Source organism: Harpia harpyja, chromosome 3, assembly GCF_026419915.1.
Source record: "Harpia harpyja isolate bHarHar1 chromosome 3, bHarHar1 primary haplotype, whole genome shotgun sequence".
Classification (NCBI taxonomy): Eukaryota; Metazoa; Chordata; class Aves; order Accipitriformes; family Accipitridae; genus Harpia; species Harpia harpyja.
The window spans coordinates 64,622,493-64,643,735 of NC_068942.1; the positions used below are offsets into that span (position 1 = coordinate 64,622,493).

At 40.6% G+C, this 21,243-nt stretch overlaps 1 protein-coding gene across 1 annotated transcript; it reads right to left on the minus strand.

Annotated features, from left to right (window-relative positions):
- Positions 1–592: 592 nt before the first annotated feature.
- GPR68 (G protein-coupled receptor 68) lies at positions 593–20,738 on the minus strand. The gene is made up of 2 exons (XM_052782987.1): positions 20,637–20,738; positions 593–3,080 (listed from the first exon to the last, which is right to left on the minus strand). The coding sequence occupies exon 2, from the start codon at positions 2,937–2,939 to the stop codon at positions 1,872–1,874; it is 1,068 nt and encodes a 355-aa protein (XP_052638947.1). The 5' UTR covers positions 2,940–3,080; positions 20,637–20,738; the 3' UTR covers positions 593–1,871.
- Positions 20,739–21,243: the final 505 nt, after the last annotated feature.

Here is a 21,243-nt window from a genome sequence, read left to right on the forward strand (position 1 = left end):
AGGGAGGATTTGGAGAAAGCAAAGCTAAACAGCACTAACAGTCAGAAGAAAAAAATGCATATATAAGGTCATCCAGCTTGGTGAATGGTCTAAGTATAAAGAAAAGTAAATTAATTAAACAAACCAAATGTTAACCTAAGCAAACCTAATCCCCTCCTGGGAGTGGGGACATGAATCCTTTCTGCAACAGGAGGGAGGGAGGAGAGGATCTGTAGTCTCACAAAGAGAAACTGGGGGCCAAAGCTATTAAGATAGTTATTTCAAACACAGAGTGAACAAATATGGGAAGAAAATAATAGAAATATTCTTTATTAAACATATCCCCTAATTATTTCTAATATTGCACTCTCAAGGTGGTTTCCAGAAAACTGTTAGAATATATTCCTTTTAGAAACTGATGACAAGCAAGGCTGTGTTACAATGACATACTTCAGATACCAGGAGTAGACTGTCTGTCTAGAGAATCTTTTGACATTGAAAAAAAAAGAAACGAAACTGATTATACTGCTGGAAGTTACCAGCTCCAGGTTGCAGAGAGAGAGGTGTTTCAGGAAAAATTTGAAACCAGAGAAGTGAAAGGACAAGGCAGGAAAAATTTGAAACCAGAGAAGTGAAAGGACAAGGCAGTATTCATGGTGTAACAGTTACAGATACAAGAAGGTATGATGAGCAGATCACAAAGAATCATCATACAGGATTAATTAGTATAATAAAGAAGAAAAAAACCTAGAGAGGAGATGGTGGTAGAAACAATACTATAGAGCACAACTTCTACATCTTTGACTGCCATTATCTCCACTTATTCCTGTATTTTATTTCTAAACCAGGAAACATAGATCATTCATACATCATATTTCTGATACTGTATTTACTGAACAAGGACCAAACCCTAAGCTATAGTATCTGTGGGAGAAAACAGAGTTTAAACAGAATCCATGTAACAGTTTCCCTGACAAATGCATTGTTATTTAATTGCCTGCATGTTCTATGCTGCACAAGACACGCAAATTGCAAAGGACACAATCAAAACCTTAGCAAGGTGTAGTATTATTTAGATGTAAGTAAATTTGTCTTTGAACACAGTGACACAGAGAAGCACATGGGTTCAAAGCACCTCACGTACTACCAACCTCCTGTTCTTTTCCAAGTCAACAGACCAAATTATTTATCCCCATTGGAGCCAAGAGTTCTCATACCTCTGAAAGTCAATAGGAGCTTTATGATGAGGTTCAACAGTCTGAGATTCAACAGTTAATCAACAGACTAAAGGTCTCAGCAGATGCTAAGTTCCTTGTGCATGTTCTCCCAGAACATCTGACATTATTGGACTGGTTGTTTTAGGAGGCTGGTTCTGGCACAGTCTCTGCAGGCCTCGAAACTGGCTGAAGGAGAAGTTATTCCAGAGAGTTAAAGAAATGTTGCAGAAATGCAATTTTTTGTATTTTTTCTTTTTAAAAATATATATGGGGACATTTAATTTGTTCTATCTCCAACCTTTTTGACAGATGATGACAGCTTGTAGGTAATTATTTTCTCTAGATGCTACAGGGGCAAAGAGAAAGCAGTCAAAGATGAATTCAACAGAACCACACGCCATGAGTACTAGCTTATTCCAGTCAATGCAGTCATCAAGACAACAGGTTTTGAGTTGTACCATAATGACAACAGACGTGTAATTGTTACTGAACTGACTTAGCATGTGCTTTCCTCACTATTGCCAAGGTCCAAGCACCTCCGGAAACAACCTCACTGTACTGCATTGCTAATAAGCCTTTGGGAGGTAACACTTGTAATACATGGATAAATCAGACGGATACACAAACACGGCCATAACTGCAGATTTTAGATTAATGTCCTTTTTTTGATGAATGCTACAGGCTGCCCATGTTAGTTGTGGAGGAGTCCTTCAGTCCAGTACCATCATGTGATATTTGTAATAACCCTGGTTGCTGTGGCCTGCTGGGAGTTTCTGGAGCATTCAGCAGATAGGATTCCTTCGTCTCAGTCCTCAGACACCCTAAACATGTTAAACAAGAGTCTCGCATCTTGGCAAAGTTCTGGGAAGTGCTTTCACTGGAAAAACAGTACAATACTGGATCAGCAACACAGTTAAAGGTAGTCAACAGGAGAGAAACATGGTAAATATTAAATATTTTCTCAGCAAATAAGCAGTTGTTCTCCAACAAGCTGCGAACCACAAGTAGGATGTGGTATGGTCCAAAGCAAACTAAAAAAATTAAAACAGTGCTTGAAACCAGTCGTTTAATCTGGATTTTCTTCTTCTTTTGAGTGCCATGACTCTTATGGACAACTCGTAAAATCCCACAGTAAGAGAAGGCCAGCAGAAAGAAGGGGAAAAGGAAGCCAGCAGAGAAGCGGTAGTAATTGACATTGTGCTCCCATTCTTTGATGGGGTAATGCTCGAAGCACACCACGTGGCTCTCAGCATCCATACTGATCTCCCCATGCGTAAAGACAAAGCAGCATGTCATTATTTCTTTGGTCCAGATAATGATGCTCACAATTGCAGCAGCCTTCATTGTCCGAAACCGTTGAAAACGAAAAGGGTGCACTACTGCGAGATAGCGGTCAATGGAGATGCAGCAGAGGAAGCCCACACTGATATAGATATTCTCATACAAGAGGATGCCACAAATTTTGCACAGGAGCTCATTGTAGGTCCAATTGTCATGCTGTAAAACATACTGAAGCCAAAAAGGCAAAGAAAATATATAGAGCAGGTCTGCTACAGTCAAATTGCAAAGGTAGATACCCAATTCATTTTTAGCCTTGATCTGTAAATACCCATAGTACAGTGACAGGCAGTTAGCTGGCAAGCCTAATATAAATACAAATATGTATACCACAGGGGATAATGTCTGGTGGATATCATGATTAATAGTGCAATTCTCAGTTGCATTCTCTGTGAAATTCACCATCTTCTAGCTCTCTCTGTGTATCACTCATCAGGGTCCCAAATGAATAGACGTAAAATTTAATTTCATCCAGTTTCATGTATTGCTTATTTCTTCCACAAACATTTAGGCTGAAGTGATGACTTGCTGCAGGATGTTAATAACCTGAAGGTAAAAAAACATGAAAATCTTCAGAAGGGATATGACTGTCAAATATATAGTACAGTTTTCAGTAAGCTGCCTTTTCCTCGCCCTAAATTTCTCACAGTCTTTGATAGAAGATAAAGCCTGTTTGGGAAATCATGATTCTTATGAGTAAGCCCTAGTACTTACCAGAAAAGTACTAGAAAATTTTGTGTCCAAGAATGCCAAAGCAAATTACAAACATTTGTCGCTTTAGCTTTGCAAGTATCCAAAAGGTGAAGAAATATCATCTCTGTTTTGCAGATGAGGCACAAAAGTAGTAATCTGATTTGTCCGCAATGGAAAAAATGTCTCTGCCAAACAAGCAGTCCACTCAGACGTGCTTAAAGGGTGCAGGGTGCACAAAACAGTTGATTTTTAATTTCCGTTTCTCAAATTTCCCTTCAGATACAAGATACCATGGAATATGCAGTTCAACTCATCAGGATGAAAAAAATTGAATTTTTAGCAGTCTCTCTTACAGTTACTTGTAAACACAATTCTGAAAGCAAGCTGTCTTTCTCTGTCAGAAGGACACTGCAAAAATTTGGTACAATGCCCATGGTCTCAGTCCTACAGGATATGCTATTACAGATTCCTTATTTGCCATCAACTCTCAAAAACACTCATTTACTGTTACTACTTATACATTTGTATCTTTTCATCTTCATTGAACACGAATATAATTGTTTTCACCTGAAGAATCTTCTATAATCCAAGCACATACCCATACAAACCATTCCTATACTATCACTATTACTATTTAAGACACTTAGAAAAATCAGTGCTGACAGTAGGTTAGCACTCAGTTCAACTAGGACAAGTGTTCAGCCTTGAGCCAGCTCACAGTGATTAAACCCTCGACTAAATGAACTATCACATTCAGCATTTTATCACCTCATGTGATATATTCACATTGGCACAAATGCTCAGGACTGGAAAACAGCAGGGCAAACTGTGCCCAGTTTGAAGGGGATGTATGTTTTACCTGATGATGCAGAACAACGAGACCTTATTTCTTTCAATCTCTTCCCAGAAAATGCACAGTTGTAGTGTATAGTTTTGTAAGGTTAACAATTTGTGTACTCTTTCTACAGCTTCAGTTAATATGGATTCAAAAGGAGACAGCACTATCCAGGGACAAAGATAAGGCCTTGTTGCTTTTTCCTGTTTACTATCCTTGTTTGTATTTTTGGCATCATCTTCTGTCCTGTCTAGGAACACACAATTTTTTCCAAGGCAACCCTTATGAAAACATGACCACACTACAGTAAAATTACTGTCAGCTGCAGCATTTGAGGATGTTACTGTCTAATAATTTTTTTTAATAAATATTTTTTTTAATAGTGGTGGGTTTTACTCCTGTAGAAATTGAAAAGAAAATCACTTCCTTTAGGCCAGAAAAGAATTGCCTGGCTGAAATAAGTGACCAAACCTGCAAAGACTTTCAGCGTTAAGCTTCAACCAGTATAGCACAGTCCCACAGAAATCATAGGAAACTTAAGGACACATGTAAATATTTAAGAATTAGAATGTGTTATTCATTCCTTTGCTTTTCCTCTTTCTCTTACCAATAGACAGAACATCAGCCCTGGTTTTGGTGGAAGTATTCCTGGGGATCTCAGATACATTCAGTCATGAAACAACAGACCAACATAAGCTCATCTCTCTCAAAACTTCTAATTTCATTGTCTGATGCAACTTGTGTGAAAGACTGGTCAAGTCTAACACAGCACAAGCTTTGCTAGACTCACTCTCATGCAGCTCCTTTGCGGGTTAAGAGACTCACCCCCTCCACCGTGGGTGGCACAATAGTTATAAGGGGTAAATCAAGGACAGCAGGAGAAATGCTGCTTAAGGGACCCAGTCACAGATACCTATGGTTCAGTTTGAAGTTTGCTCCAAGAAACTGCCATAACCTTCCCACAGAATAATGATGATAATGTTAGCAGCGCAGACACATACAGCAGAGATTAATCACCAAAGTTATGTACAAATTTCCCAAAGGACTGTACTTAGGGGCCATCAGGTCTCCTGTAACACTATCCATTTTCTCAATGGCTTCATAACCATCACGCAGCTCTTCTGTCTACAGGACACCTGGCTACACACCTGCAAGGACAGCACACAGAATCTTTGCCAAAGCAGGTTTGATAACCTACTTACCTCACCCCAGCTTTTCCAATCCACAGCTCCAGGCCAAATACAATTATATATGAGTTTGTGTTTGATACCATTTCATTTCTGTATAATAATTTGGTGACTTTTACATATAAGAGTTTGCCTGCACAGGATGATTGGCACACCTAGTTATAGTCTAAAATACCTAAAAATCTGGGATCTATCATCTAATTGACCAATTAAAAGTGTCCAGTCAGTGTCCAGCTCCTGTTGATGAGGCCAAATAGTAATTCAAAAGCTGTTAACAATTTTGAAAAGTCTGAACTGTCTTTATATGTCTAGCATAGTTCAACAGTGCTGAGTTTTGTTCAGCGTTGCCCAGTGAGTCAATATGGATCACAGTATGAGAAAAAGCAGATGTACTCTAAAGTTGCACTGTTTTTTGAAAATGTTTCTTTTCCTCTAAGAACTCAAAATGTTTTTATTAAGTTATGTTTATGTCACGAGAACATGACTGTAAAAATAATTTCTGGTTAGCTTAAAAGTCTTGCCAGAATGCAGAATGTGAAGGAGACGGCAAAAGTCTTACTGATATGACATTATGCTAATATAATATACACTTATGATTACAGCAACATTTCCTGCTCCCAGAGCAAGTGCTGGAGTGGGGTGTTTCAGGGGGCAGGAAGAGAAGGCTGACTGTTAAGAATCTCTTTGTCTTATGCTAACAAACCCTCCCCAATTTCAAAGATGGGGATGAAAAACAAAGGTCCAGATTCTTGCTTGCGCAATAGCTGGTTTATATTGCTCTTCTGGTAAGTGGCAGCAGTAAGCCAGGAAATCCTTCCCTCATTTCAGCCTCCTCAGTGCGTGGGCTCTGGGACACCTTTGTGCCCTCTGACCCCCAGTGCCTGGCTAGGGACAGGCTCAGTAGCCAAATGGGAAATATAAAGGCAGTTCACTTTTCCCTCAACACCAAGTACACTAAACATTGCTCTGCACTGGCCAGGGAGTGAAACTGTATAATACCAGCATTGTGGAAAAGCAAAGTACTGCGATGACAGTGTTAAACAGATAGGTGCCCAAGAGCCCACCCTGTTATTAAGAACATAATACACGATACCTTTCAAGCTGTCTGGAAAAGCGTAAACTGAAGGAAAGGTGATGCAGGGTATGGGAGAGAAAAGATGAATAGCTCCCCCATTACTTACTGACCTCGTCTGGATAGGAGGAGGACAAAAATTTAAAAGTTGCTGTATGAAAAACATCTGGGGTGCAGATAATCAAAAGCTGAAAGCAGTTACAAATGGGAACACACAAGCATTCCTTTTAGACAGCTTTAATATGGAAATAGTGCAGCTGTGTCATTTTTTAGAGCATAGTTTATGTAACACCTTCAGTATCATGCATCTGCAGACATTTCCAGGCAACATTTCTCTCTCATATATGCCCATATCTTTTAGATGATACCCATCTAAGCCCAAGTCCTGGAAACAAATTAGAAGTCTCTCACCATCTACATGAGCTCTAAATTCTCTTGTTCCTGGATGAAAAATAAAGCCAAGGATCCCTGGGCTTCAGAGAGCTTCACTTTTTCTTGGTTTAAATGAGCCAACTTTCTTTACTCACTGGACAGTTCAACAACAGGCTCTTTGCTTTCCAAACTCATTTGTGCTTTAACTGTTGGCAAAAACAGGACTCTCCCCTGCACCATGAACCATGGAGCAGCTCATGTGTTAAGCGCTGTCTGCTGGTGTCACCGCGGGAAACAGCTCAGAGCCACTTACAACAACAGCCTCTTCAGCTACGACTGAGTACTTGCATGGAGCCTGGGTGGGTTTTTTCAGTTTCAGTGAACATTGCTACAACTTTCCTCATAAGAAATCTGTCTGCAATTAGATCTACACATTTTTAGCAGAGACAAATGGGACTATGCCAAAGGACTTCCTTATAGGCATTTGCAAAAGTTGTGCACACAGCTTGTCTTATCCACAAAGCACTTGTTTCTGTGAACAGGGAGCATAATGTGGTCATCTGCCTTTATGTGACAGTAGCTCTGTTTAATCTGTCCCTGCACCTGTCATACACTGCAGACAGGCCTGAGTCACTTGGCTGTCGTAGCAGGACTTGGACTGTGCTACATATGTCAGAACCATAAACCTGAGGTTGTTTCAGTTTAGGATTTGGTTCAGATCATTACCTACACAAACACCAGCTTAAATTCACACACTAAGCTTCCCTCAACACTTGAGGGTTTGTCAGCTTTGTTTCATCCTGGTTCACAAAGCCTGGAAGAATAAGGTCAGGTAAAGAGGCTGGGAAGCAATGACCAGCAGCACAGACTAGGGACCAGTCAAACAATATACAATGGACAGAAACTGGCTTATATCCTCAGAGCAAGTTTAAAAAAAAAAAAGTAGAAGAAAGTGGAAATTGGGGTGCGTGACTGAGTATGAGGAAATGGTACAATGATGTTTGGATTCAATCAGAAGAATTATGACTTAAAAGAAGGACCTATTGGAGCAGGTCCAGAGGAAGGCCACAAAAATCATCAGAGGGCTGGAACACCTCTTTTATGAGGAAAGGCTGAGAGAGTTGAGGTTGTTCAGCCTGGAGAAAAGAAGGCTCCGGGGACATCTTATAGCAGCCTTCCAGTACTTAAAAGGGAGCTTATAAGAAAGAAGGGGACAGACTTTTTAATAGGGCCTGTAGTGATAGGACAAGGAGTAATGTCTTTAAACTGATAGAGGGTAGATTTAGATTAGATGTAAGGAAGAAGTTTTTTACTGTGAGGGTGGTGAGGCACTGGAACAGGTTGCCCAGAGAGGTTGTGGATACCCCCTCCCTGGAAGTGTTCAAGGCCAGGTTGGATGGTGCTTTGAGCAACCCAATCTAGCGGAAGGTGTCCCTGCCCATGCCATGGGGGTTGGAACTAGATGATCTTTAAGGTCCCTTCCAACCCAAACCATTCGATGATTCTAAGAGAGTCACAAACAGAAAGAGCCATAAAAGGCAATGAAGGATGTTTCTGTTAACACACAAGAAAAGGAAGGGTAAAGACAGACAAGTACATGTGATGCACAAGCACTAATTATAGATCTAAACATAGCTGAAATATTTGCTGTTATTTTTTATTTCATTCTTTAGAACCAAAATTGTGACCCAGCACCTAACAAAATTGTTTTTAACAGTAGGATGTGGGCATAGAAAAAATAGATAAGGAAAGGCTAACAGATACTTTGAAAGTCTATGTACACTCCAAGGGAATTACCTAAAGCAATTTGTGAACTATTGCTGATGATGTTTCAGAAGTTATGGTGGACTGGGGTACAGCATGCATAACACCTGCCTTGTGAAAAGAGTAGTTGGAGAATTACACACCAATCAGCCTAGCTTCAACCAGAACAAGTCATCAGACAATCAATACACATATCCATGCATTTACAGAAGTGACTCACAACTGCAGAGACTCACGCCAAGTGAGTTCCTGCCATACTTCAGAAGAAGATGAAGTTGGGCTGGAGTTGGCACCTGCACATCACACCCTGTCTCAGAAAGATGGGAGAAGCTCCAGCCCTCAGTCCTTCCTGCTTTCTGTAGGAGGACCATCACAGGCATGGATGGGCTCTATTTGCCCTGCAACGTGCAGCCTTACCAGGCTGCAGATCCTGTTGCTGCTCCAGTGAGCAGAAAGCAAAGGAGAGTTGGAAGGGATAAAGGACAGTAGTGGAGGCTGGTCCCATCTCCCCTGAATAATCCATGAACCTGTTGCTTCCCCTCCCTGCTGATGATCAGTCTTGCCCCACACAGAATCACACCAAATATCATCCCAGTCATGTCAGTACCGCAGCTCCCAGAAACTACCTGCTACAGCTGAGTGCCATCCCTGTCCTCAGAGCCTCTTCAGCCTGATATCAGACATGACAGCCTCCTTCTCAACAGTTTTCAGCTCCCATGATACCTAAACGATTCCTTGCTCACACAGAGCCCCCACACACCAGGGCTATTGATGTGGAGGGGGAAGGCAGGACTTGAGGGGGAATAGAGTCAGTGGCTACATTTCAGGGCTCGTGAAAGCCAGGGAAGGAACAGGGTGGTGGAAGACACAGAAGCAGCAAGGGCAGCAACGCTGCAGCCAAACAGCTCAGAAGGCTGCTTTAGAGATGCTACTGCAGTAAGAGACATACAATTCAACAAGAAACAGTAGTGTCAGACCAATCTCATTTCTGTCTTTCATGAGGTATGTGGCTGAAGAGCTAGACAGCAACAAGCGTAATACATCTTGATTTTATGAAGACTTTTGACACATTCCAATGTACATTCTCATTAACACCTGAGAAACTGTAAAGGCATTATGTACTGCTCAATGTGTTACATGACCACACTCAAAAAGCAGCCACCTGTGAGTGTGTAACCTTTTCTGCCCTTTCCAGGATGCTAGACAGTATTTTAATCTATTCATAATTTCATAATTTCTATCCCATTCAGAATGGGATAGAAAATGCACTTACTAAATCAGCAAATGATGCTGACTTGGGAAGGAGTATATAACATAAACAGGATTTAAGGTGATCTTGGTCTGAAAACAAAACAAAATCCTTTGAGGGCAAATGTAAAATTACTGTACTTGGAAAGAAAAAAATCAGATTGTCAGTAAGCAATAGGGAATATCTGGCTATGCAGCAGGATGGATAACAATGCACTTGGGTTCACTCTGCTACTGCTGAGAAGAAAAGAATTACAGTGGGATGCAGTACTTAAAGCACACGAAATCCGGTGTCCTATCTACTCATGACTGGTGATGTCTCTGGAACCTTTTGCACTCTAAGAAATACACAGGCAAATTAGGAGAAGTCCAAATATTTTGGGCAACGAAATGATACAATCTCCATCTCTCTGTCTTCACAAATTCAGAATCATATTCCCTTACAGACAGGAGTTCCCTGAAGGTGTTTGTGAAGCACTCAAATGTCCTACCAATGACTGCCATACATAAAACAAACAAATGGACGATGGGCACATTTATTAGAGGTGGAAACAATTCTAGTGAATAAGGTATTTTATCCTTGTTCATCAGTTGGGATTAGACAACATATTACATAGTGACTCACAGGGGCACGATGCAAAGCCATGGAAATACACTGCAAAGCTGCAGCAATGTGATACTTGGCCTGGCAGATCAAAGAAAAATGGGTCCTGTCAGCTCTGGAAGAAACCCAAGGTAATGCCAGTCTACTGCATTATGTTTCTACAGGAAAGGTGCTCAGATTTGGCTCAAGTGTCTCAGCAAGGCACTGGTTTTGTTGAGCTCAAACAGAATTGGCATGGCTCATATTGAGACAAAAGTCCAGTATAAATAACAATTCTATTCATTAAAGATCATAGCCTGGTTTAAATATGCAAGTGGGCTAAAAAGGAAGTTGCACTAGAGACCTTAAGATTTCTAATTCCCAACCCTAGTGTACTTGACTATGATGGTCACCTTCTTTTAGTGCCGCTCATTTTATGTGCTGCATCAATGTATCCTTTCAGGGCATAGAATTAACTTATCTACTGACCATACCATGTATTTTTTAATTGGATCAGTTTCTAAACCATTCTCAGCGAATCTGGAGTTAAACATATACCACTTTAAAGACAGATACACACTGCCTAAGAGTATAAATTATAAGTCACTACAGCAGAAAGTGTGCAGAAATATTGTTTTTGTCAAACCTCTGTGTGAAGAGCAGTTGGCTGCAAGGAGTTTTGTTTCTGTCTTCTGCTGGTTTTGTTGTTTGTAAAGCTGAAAGGTTACCTCTCTGCTATACTTACTTTCCTTTTTTTTCCTATCTGTTTTTTTGCATTAGAACAAACTCTGTATGTTCTTCTCTTTGAAAGACTGTCTTACTGGAGGCTTACAGTAAAAAAAAGGACTACACCTTTTTAAACTTCAGAAACCATCTTATGTACATTGGAAAAAAAAAGCAAAAACTCAATTTGCCCCTAAACTGAATTCCCTTCTAAAGTTAATTTAGGCCTATACAAAACCCATTCAGTGTTTGTTAACTTGCAAGTGGACCCTCCTAACATGAACCTCTGTGTGCAATAATTATTACTCTCTGTATATGTTTCAGTGGGAGGAACCCACAAAAGTTTTCTGTAAATTACAAATCACTTTACTTTTGTCATTATTGTATGACTCCGTTTATAAACCTATTGTCAAAGAAGGAAGCCAGCAACATTTTTTTGGAACCCACATAAACAAAAGACTAATTAGTCACCAATGTCCAATTTTCCCTTACAGACACGCAATTATTCACAGCATTGCGTAAATCACTCCATTTACTCGAACCTTGATATCCTGGGAATTTGTCCCAACTTCCTCATTCCTGCTTACCAAATTTCTCCGAAGTCTGAAGTAAGCTAGTTATATTAAATATTTCATCTCTAAAACTTCAGATGCCACCTGGCCCACAGTGGTGGGGTAGTTGAGGATTTCATGCCCTCAACTTGTAAATTTGTCATTAGGAATTGATCATGTGGATTTGAGTTCATGTTAAAATACTTGAACCACGAATCTTTTTTTTCTCATAGTGAATTCAATGTTTGTTGAAAGCATTAGATTGGACATCACCATAAGCTGAGAAATTTAACCTGTGCAGCCTAACATAAGCAGTGTGGGCTGATGAACATAATGCAGCTAGAAGCCAATTAAGATAGCCCATGTATATTAGCCACATAATTAATTCAAATAATTTTGTGACCTTTAAATCTAGTTCAAATGCTCATTTCTGATCAGTAATGACATGGTAAAGTAATTTAATCTTACAAGTGCCCTGGCCCGCAGATCATGAAGGTCTATAAGGAATAGCTGAGTCAGTATGGATCACGAACCTAAATGTTCTATATTCAACCCACTTTGTAAGTCAAACAAACAAACTCTCAGTTAAGCAGGAAGCCACCTAGAAACCAAGCAGCTGAGCACTTCTGAATGGCCATAAGAGAGCTAAGGTGCCACACACCAGTAACTTGTAATAACACATTACCCTGTAGGCTACAGTGGGAGAGGTGACAGGGAGGACTTGCTGAAACACAAAATTTACATTCCTGGAAAATGTCAAAACTTCAGAAAAAAATGCCCTGAATAACCCAGGAGGTTATCATCCTAGGCTCGCATTTGTCATTTTAGTTAGAGCACCAAATGTTCAGCTTCTTTCTTACCTGATGTGAAAACTGCTGTATACGACATATTACATATTTCTATATGATATGAGAAGTCAGTAATAAAGCATATCCTATTTTACAGTAGAACACCAGGAAGGATGTGGGGGTTCCAGAGGTCACATACTGAACTAAAGTCAACAACACACTTTTACAGAACAACCCCCACACACATATCACATTGGGATGCCTCAGCAGGCTGTAGGTACTACCTCTCCATCCTGTGCACCTCTGTAAGGCTCTACAGAGGTGCACGGATCCTCTGGGACCTGCTGGCCATGGTCAGGAGAAGTGCAGGGGAAAGGTCAGAGGTCTAGCAAAGCCAAAGATTGAGGGAGTCAGGCTTGTTTAGTCTAAAGAAGACCAGATTGAGGGCAAACACAGCAACAACCTTCAATAACATTAAAGACTGTTGCAAAGATGAGAGAGGCTGGGTTGAACACCATGAAAAACTTTCCACTAACAAAGGTAAGTGGAGCACTGGGATAGATGCTCTCAGGACCTTCCCATTCTGTTCTCCAGTATTGTTTGCCAGGTGATATGACACAACTCATCCCTCTTAGCAACATGCAATAGCACGGAAACAAATTGTATAAATCTGACATGAAGTAAAATAATTTCCACAAAGGAATTTTTTTTAAACAAATCATCATTTTCCAGTGATTTTTTATGAAATGTTTCTCATTTTGAAAGTTTTTTCCTAGAAATGAAAGCTATCTTGAAGTGAAATCTATGACTTCCCATGCAAAAAAACTAATACAAAAAAATTCCCTGTTCTCCTGCTGCACATATTCATTTCTGATTTTTATGACTTCAGACTTCTTAGATGAGCCCTGCACATATGAAGGACAACTTGACATGAAGGGTATGGAAGGCGGATAGGATAATAAGCACAGTTAGTCCAATATCTCAGATTACTTCTTATTCTTTATCTAGGATTAGGGTGTTTTTTACCAAATGCAAGGTTTGAACAAGTGGCTGAACATAGGCAAGTGCTGAAAAGAAACAACACTTTGGAAAATCCCTGTTTATGGTAATAAGTTCATACAATGTGTAATTTCAGGCAAGCAGTCCAAGTGGTATCGTGGAGGTGAATCACATAACAGGAATTAGTCATGCCATAGCTGCCTCAAAGCTTTTAAAAATGACCCTCATCTGCCCCCTCCTTCCTGCTGTTAAAGATCAGCCAGGTGGATGACATGACCCTCCAAGTATTTAACTGCTGAACTATTGTGACTAGCTCCTACCCACAGAAGACATCTCCCTGAGGCTTTGTGGATGACTTGCTTGAGTACAGGACAGTGGGTTGAGGAAAACACATCACACCACTTTCTGCAGAAATCTTAAATCACTGTATTCCTCAGAGAAGAACTCCAAGTCTTCCTTTCCCCTCAACTAAAACCTCAGCCAAGTCAACCTCCCTCTCCCTGACAACCCTCCATGACACAGAAGCCAAAGCACCGTCCTGTCTCTATTGCACAAGGAGTAGGCAAGTAAGTAATGATCAATCATAGACAACAGAACTGCTTATAATCCTGAATCTGTGCACTGATCCTTATTTAAAATGATAATGCAAGAAAAGCTAAGATTAAGCAGGTCTTCCTGATTAGAAGCCACACAAGCCATGATCAACATGCAATATTACCAGTGAGGAACAAGGACTGGAACAACTGTGTTGTAGCCTGGGATTGAGAAATAGGAACTTCACCCTTCTGAACTAAATGAGTTCTGATTCATTTTACCATCTACAGCCTTGGGGAAAATCACTCTTCTGATTCATTTTCCCAGACTCTGTATTACTGCCTCTTTTGATGCTGCAGCCTGCTCTGACACCAGCACTGTGCTCCATCAGGTGACACCAGATGTCTTGCATAGAAATCAGTGACTTAAGGTTTAGGTCACATCTGTATTGCGTTTCAATGATTTTTGCCTGCCTTGGTTTGCCAGTGTGCCCTTCCACCCCTGCCATACAGCCCCTGCTTCACAGAATGAAGCCCAAAGGGAGCCATGGCCCTGTGGGAGTCACCTCACAGATTTCTCAGCAGCCTGAGAACAGCCCACCCCTTTACAGCACATGGGCCATAGCATGCTGCTGGCAACCCATACCGGTCAGCATTCACTCACCAAGGCTGAGCAAAGCAAGCCAGCTGTTAGCCTGTACCTTTGCCCAGATGCTTATGGCACTATGCAGACAGAGCCGATGTGTATACTGAGAGCAGCTTGCTCTTTGTACCCATATGCTCTCACAGAAAGGGGAGGGGATGCTGACAACGTGCAAGGCAGTCCCTTCTGTCAAGCCTCCCCAGCATCACTTGCTGATTACAAGGGAAAGCTTTTGTTCAAAAACTAACAAGTTGGAGACCAAAGCAGGGACCAAATTATCTTTATGCTTGCACCTTTTATAATGCCACTGCCTCCAGACAGAACAAGGTATAATTAAACCCAAGTATCAACACACCATACCCTCCAAACAGAACTATCTCATTAAACAAAAGTAGTTTGGAAAGCAACCAAATATCCATCTGCACAATTTTTTCTCCTCCTTTAGTGATAGTTCAATGGATAGAACTGATTTTGCAGTGCTGCTGACAAGCAGTAGCTCAGGACATCAATAATCAATGTTTGACTAATAACATTTGACAAATAGCAAAGGCTGTCTGAGAGGAAAATTTTGCTTGCTAGGTCTAACTGAAATGTGGTTGAAACTCTGCCATGTCTAAAGAGACTGAGCAGATCATCTGTTCAAGGCGAATGTTAACATTTTCATTATTTCATGCATCAGCAAATAATGATACATTCAATAAAGTCATCTCTCTTTTAAATGCTATTTTCTGCATATATGATTCAGTATATGATTCATTTTGTACAGCAAAAGTTTTAAGACACAGTAAAGTGAAAAGCTGTTTACAACATTTGGAGATTTTTCCCTTCCTCCCCTCATTTTTCTTTGACTTCATTCTCTTTCTTCTGTTTAGATGTCTTTTAATCAAAGAGATTAAATTCATCATAGGACAGGAGCCTGTTCAGCTGAAGCACCTAACATCGTGTGCACTGTGACCATTTAAAACTGGAATAATTCTTTTGTGTCTTTGTACTATGTTTCTGTTTCTGGCTTACACTGATCCCCATCATGCATTTCAAACATGTTTCTGTTCAAGATCCAATTCTTTCTAGTCTAGCACACCATCCACCCTTCCATGCACTGCTGTTTAGGTGTGCTCATTTCCTTTCAGACTCAGTTGAGTCTTTTTTGACTCCTGTTTGTATTTCTGTATTTCTTCCTTGGATCTAGCACTGGGGGGAGGGTGGGGTGGGGAGTGCACATGCATTTGTGCATGTTTCCAAATAGTTCCCACCTAGCCTGTAGAGATTTAACTCTTCTAAGCTATCCCTTTTTGCTGCCTTTATTTAAGCTTCCTCCTTTTCTGCAGTTTCCCTTTTGGAGATTAACCAAGTTTCCTGTAGATCTAAGTCAATATTCGCATGCAAGGTGTGTTCTCCAGTGTTATTTCTCAGACTTCTCACGATTATGTAGAAGCAGTGTGCCTTGCAGAAGGTTTTCCTCTGTGCTATTTCCCTCATTGTTGCTCTTGCTCCCTAGATGACTATTGAAAACTTCAGTCCTTCCTTTTTTTTTTTTTTACTTGAGGATATAGAACTCCAACAACCTAGCTCCCAATGGATAAATCATTCTAAACAAAGTGCTGGCATCTGTATATGCAGGCTTGCTTACATTTTCATTTCCTGAATTTTCATTTCCTAAATTCTTTTAAAAACTTCTTTTAGTACTCACTTGATTTTAAGTGCTAGTGTCTTGCTTTCATTAAGATTTAAACAAAGTCTGGCCTTCCCTTATTCCTGAGTGCCCCCATTTCCCAATGTATATGAATTTGTCTTCCCTCCTCCATTTTCTTAGTCATACCTTGAAACTGCTTCTCTCCATACCTCTGTCTGGCCTTGCATATGGTGCAAGAAGCCTTCCTCAGCACAGTGCTGCTGAATTCTCATACTTCAGTGTCCTGCCTAAGAGCCTAAATGTTCTTTCCAGCACCTCTCCATCCCACCCTTTGGGTGACACTGGCATCCACACAAGCAGTGACTGCCCCCCTCCCCTGTGTCAGAGCCCTGTCAGGTTTGCCACCTCTCTCCTGGGAGACAAATCTCAGCATCCTGCCTGGAGGCACAAACTCAGCCATCCATATGCTTGAAAACCAACTGACTCTTCTCTAGTCTTCTTTTAAAGAAAATTGGGAGGAACAACTTGCCTATAATAATGGTATTAATCTGGATAAAAGAGGTTAAACACAAAAATTGAAAAAAATAATTGAAGAACCATGACCTCACAGAAATTAAAAAAACCCCCTCTTTAATAGTACCAGAAAAGCAACACACAGCAAAAGCAACAACCTTACTGTAAACGATTCACACTTCCCAACATGCGTCTGTCTGACTAGAGAAAAGGGAGAGAATCAAATACTCATTACAGGGGAGTTCTGACAAGCTCTTGGGCAGGAGATAGAAAAGCTGGCACAGAAGATGTGGGATTCCAAACCGGAGAGCTGCTCAGAAATCCAGGTCCTGCTCTTGGGTGGAGGTGTAAGACCATCTCTGAAATTTGGACACAAGTTCAAATTCCAAATAATAATGTCCTGACATGATAAATTAAGGGATTTCAGTTTAAGCCTCTTGTGAGATTAAAAGACAATTGCTATTTTGAAAGCTATGTCTGATCACTTCTTAAACGTGGAGCATAAAACAGATACATCATCTATTTAGATATGTGCATAGACACTAAATCATTACCCATCACAGAGTAAAAATTTTCCTTCTTTCTTTGGCAGATGGAAGACAAAATGTTTCCAGATATAAAATGACCAAATTCTAATTGTTACTAAAATATTGAGTTATAAGAAAGCCAAACCAAGAGATCTCTGTAATAATATTTCCATTCTTCCTTACTGATATTGCCCATTTTAGCATTTTATTCAGGTATCATTAAAGTGAATTGTTTGATAGCATTTGCTTTTGTAATGCATTCATTTTTGATCTCCCCTTCCTCTGCTAGCTATCTAACCTCTCTTCAAAGCTATGTGTCTTTACCATCCATCCATAGCAAACAACATGAGAAAAAGGAAGCTTGAATTCTTGTGGAATAAAGCAACCATGTTCAGAAATGAGAGATTAGGCTCATCCTAGCAGCAATAGCTGTCCATAGCAATTTTTGAATGGAGAATGTCAGGAGGACATCTCTTGTGGAGTGGCAGTAACAGCAGCAGAGTGCCCTTTCCATTACCTGTAGACCAGATCAGGTTTGCATTTCTATTCGCCTCTGGCGTGGTGACAGATCTGAGCCTAAGCAACCCCAGATCAAACTCCAAGACAACCCAGCTGGAAACAAATTTGTTGCCAGAAACAATTTCTGGCAAGAGGACTCCATGGAGAGGAACAGAGTATACTTTCAGGTGAGCCCATTTCTCAATCTCCCTCTAACAGTGTTTTAAACCTATTATTTAGTCTTTTTTCTTTTTCAGACAGATTAGCTACAGCTTCCGGATGAAGTGCCTAAAAAGTTATCCTTTTGCTACCTGGTAGATTAACAGAGTTCAGAGCGTGGTTTCTAGTGGAGAAAAAGGAATTACAGTGAATGCATCCCTCAGAGAATAAACTGCAATATTGTTTTTAGCTGCTGATGATTACTAATACCCTCACTTAAAATTATTGGCTAGTTTCTTCTAAACATTAAAGCTGTTCTGTGTCTTTTCAAAACCAATTGCCATCAGCTGTCAGGGACAGCAGCTCTGCAAATGCTTCAGCTGGCAGAATAATTCATAACAAGCATTAAAAGCCACTCAGAATAAGCTTTATAGGAAAAGCAAACCTCTTAGAGGAGACATTCAGCTAATTACAAGGTAATGAGCCTCACAAGGCCGCAACCTCTGGAGTTCTCTTTCCACAGTTCTTCACTTAAAAATAATTAGCAAGTTGTGTAAATGTCCTTGTGAGTCTGAAATAACTTTTTCTTTGGTTATCACCACACTGACACAAGAATAGCCAGTGGGAGTGAAGCCCCAGGGCAACACAAATGCACCCTCAGGTCAGATCTAGAAAAACTGGTAGGGAAAAAAATTTCTTCTCTGTGTGCTGTTCAATGGGATGCCAAGAAAACTTGCAGTTACAGCATCAGCTGGGTAATGTGAGTGACAACAACCACAGGGCTGATTAGGGAAGGAAAACTTACATTAATGCCCACACCTTTCTACACATGGCCCTGTGCAACTGTGCTCAGCCACAGGCAAGAAGTTTCCAGTCTGTCCAACCTCAGGAACCAGCCATCCCCCAGGCTCACCCTATTTGATGATATCTAGTATGATGACACCTATGTACACCTAGTTCAGCTGGGACTCACTTTCCTCCCTTCTCTCCCCTTTCTCCACATCTCCCTTCTCTCTTTTCCCGCTGTCCAGGATTGCTTACACTCCTCAGGTCCCAGAACAAATGGAGTCAATTTTTGTCTGCCAGCCACAAACTGAGAAAAATACATCTCACTGCAGATGTCAAGTGAGATGAGGTTTTTTAATGAGATATTGGAACCGCCACTTCTTTCTTCATTTAAAACTGTGATATTCAAATCACAACACTGTGATGTAGACATTGTCACCCCCTCAGCTGTGCCCTGCTATCACAGAACAACATACTGGTCTGATTCTATAAATCCAACATTCTCTCATGGTGTACTCCCCAGACCATGGAAAGACTCCTAAAACTTTGGGGATGTACCTTCTCTCTTATTATCTAAATTACAGCTGTAAAGCACCAACCGTAAAATAAGCTGGAAACAGCTACCTTCTGCCTTTTCTTTCACGTATCAGAAAGACCTTACAACTGTATGTGTAGATGCAGCATGATATGGCAGAACACCACCATACTAGCAATAAGATTGGGAGGCAGGAAGGACAGGGGTGAGGACAGTAAAAAACTTTGTTTCTTCAGAAAAGGAATGGAAGAGTGGGTGTCAAATACACAGGATTGACTCACTTTTACTGGCTTCTTGATTAAGGCAAATTTTAAAGAAGAAGTGGTCAGACACTGTACACTTCTGAAGCCAGTGTGAACACAGGGTGCTAATGTGGAAAATGTCACGGAGGGAGCTGATTAACAGACTGCTCAGAAAGTCCCGTAATGCTCACAATGACAGTGTCATGTCTTACGAGCCTACATGTAGCCATTTTTCCTTGCCTCACTTTAAGTTTCCTTAAATTTTTATTAATAAATATCTGCATGTGTTCTGAACAGAAAAGGACAGGACAAGGCTGCTATATTCTTCTAAATTCTCTATTTCTCAGCTCCCCTCCCCATGCACACATGAAACTGATCACTCAGTGATTTACTTTCCTTGTTTCTTTACAAAGACTGTCAAGAACCAGAAAAATGTACTTGTAAGACAGGCAACCTACAATAATGAACACAGGTTTTAAATCCTATTTAAAAAAAAATAGATTCATTTCTGACCAAATGGATTTCATTTCACTAAACAAACCTTCAGATTTCTAGTTTCCCAAGTCAGGTTCTGAACAGCAGCAAGAAAAGTGGCTTACTGTTTGGAAAACATAGTAATGACATACTTCTGAGATACAAAGACAAAACTATATAGGTATACAGAGAGCACCTACACACCAAGGTATGTTGTTTAAGAGTTTCTTGTTAGGTGTAACTTTTGGCTTGTGTTCTCAGAGGAAATGAAGTATTTAAATCACTTAGCAGTCATTCAGAATAGCTTATATCTAGTCAACTTAAAGAGTCCTGCTAAGTTCTCTGAAAATGACTACTGGAATTTATCTACTGGATATTTCTTTGGTTGCCTGCTGCAAACATGAAACAGTTTTTTAGTTTGTCTTCATTCCCTTTCATCAATACTACTTCAACATTTTGCTCTCACACCTAAGTAGAACTGAAGAAAGTTTCTTTGGAAGAACTTTTATTCAAAGTTCCCACTAGTGGGAACTTGCCAAGGAAATTAATTTTGAAGTTGTGATTTTTTTTTTTTTTTTGACACATTGCTTTACTTGAGTCCTTGGACTGCCTCATTGTTTTGCTTTAACAACCTAGCCAAAAAACTGTCCTGCCACCTTTCCAGGGGTCTTAACCTTGTATACCTGGCTCAATGATGGAAAATTTCTTTGCTTCTAAGAATGAATAGATAAAAATGAAACTCACCTACGAGCAGAGTTTACGCAAAGAGGTTCTCCCTGCAGTGTGAAGAGCATGAAACTTCCCTTCTCCCAGCTCCTGCTCAGGCTGCTGGTGAGGCTGTCCTCCCAGCTGTGAGCAAGGCTGTCGGTGAAACAGCACAGGGAAGGAGGAGGAGATTGTTTCAGCCCGTGCTCTTTATGGTTCAACTGCGAAGGAGTCAGCCCAGCCCAGCCCTCTCCTCCCTCACCCACACATTCATAAAGGAAAGAGACGAGAGTGCCAAAAGCAGACACTAAATATGGAGATTGCAATGCACACAGAGCGGTGTTCACACCCAATACCTACCATCACAGATACCAACCAGCAGATAACTGCACTATGATCACAGCAGCTGGTGCAAAGCCCAAATACTGCTGCTTACAGCTCATCTAAACACACAGAGACGTTGCCTCATGCAGGCATATTACAAAGTATACAGACTGTTAGCATTGTTACTAGTATTATTTACAGTAAGTTGTTTCTAGAGCTTGCTGAGATCAGACCTTAGTTATGTCCAAACACAGCAGAAGCTCATCTCTGCACAAGGGAGCATCTTCTCTGACTGTGCAAGAGCAAGGGCTGTGACGGGGGG

Excerpts from the sequence above, each read along its gene's own strand:
- GPR68 (XM_052782987.1), bottom strand. The coding sequence starts at position 2,939 with ATGGTGAATTTCACAGAGAATGCAACTGAGAATTGCACTATTAATCAT.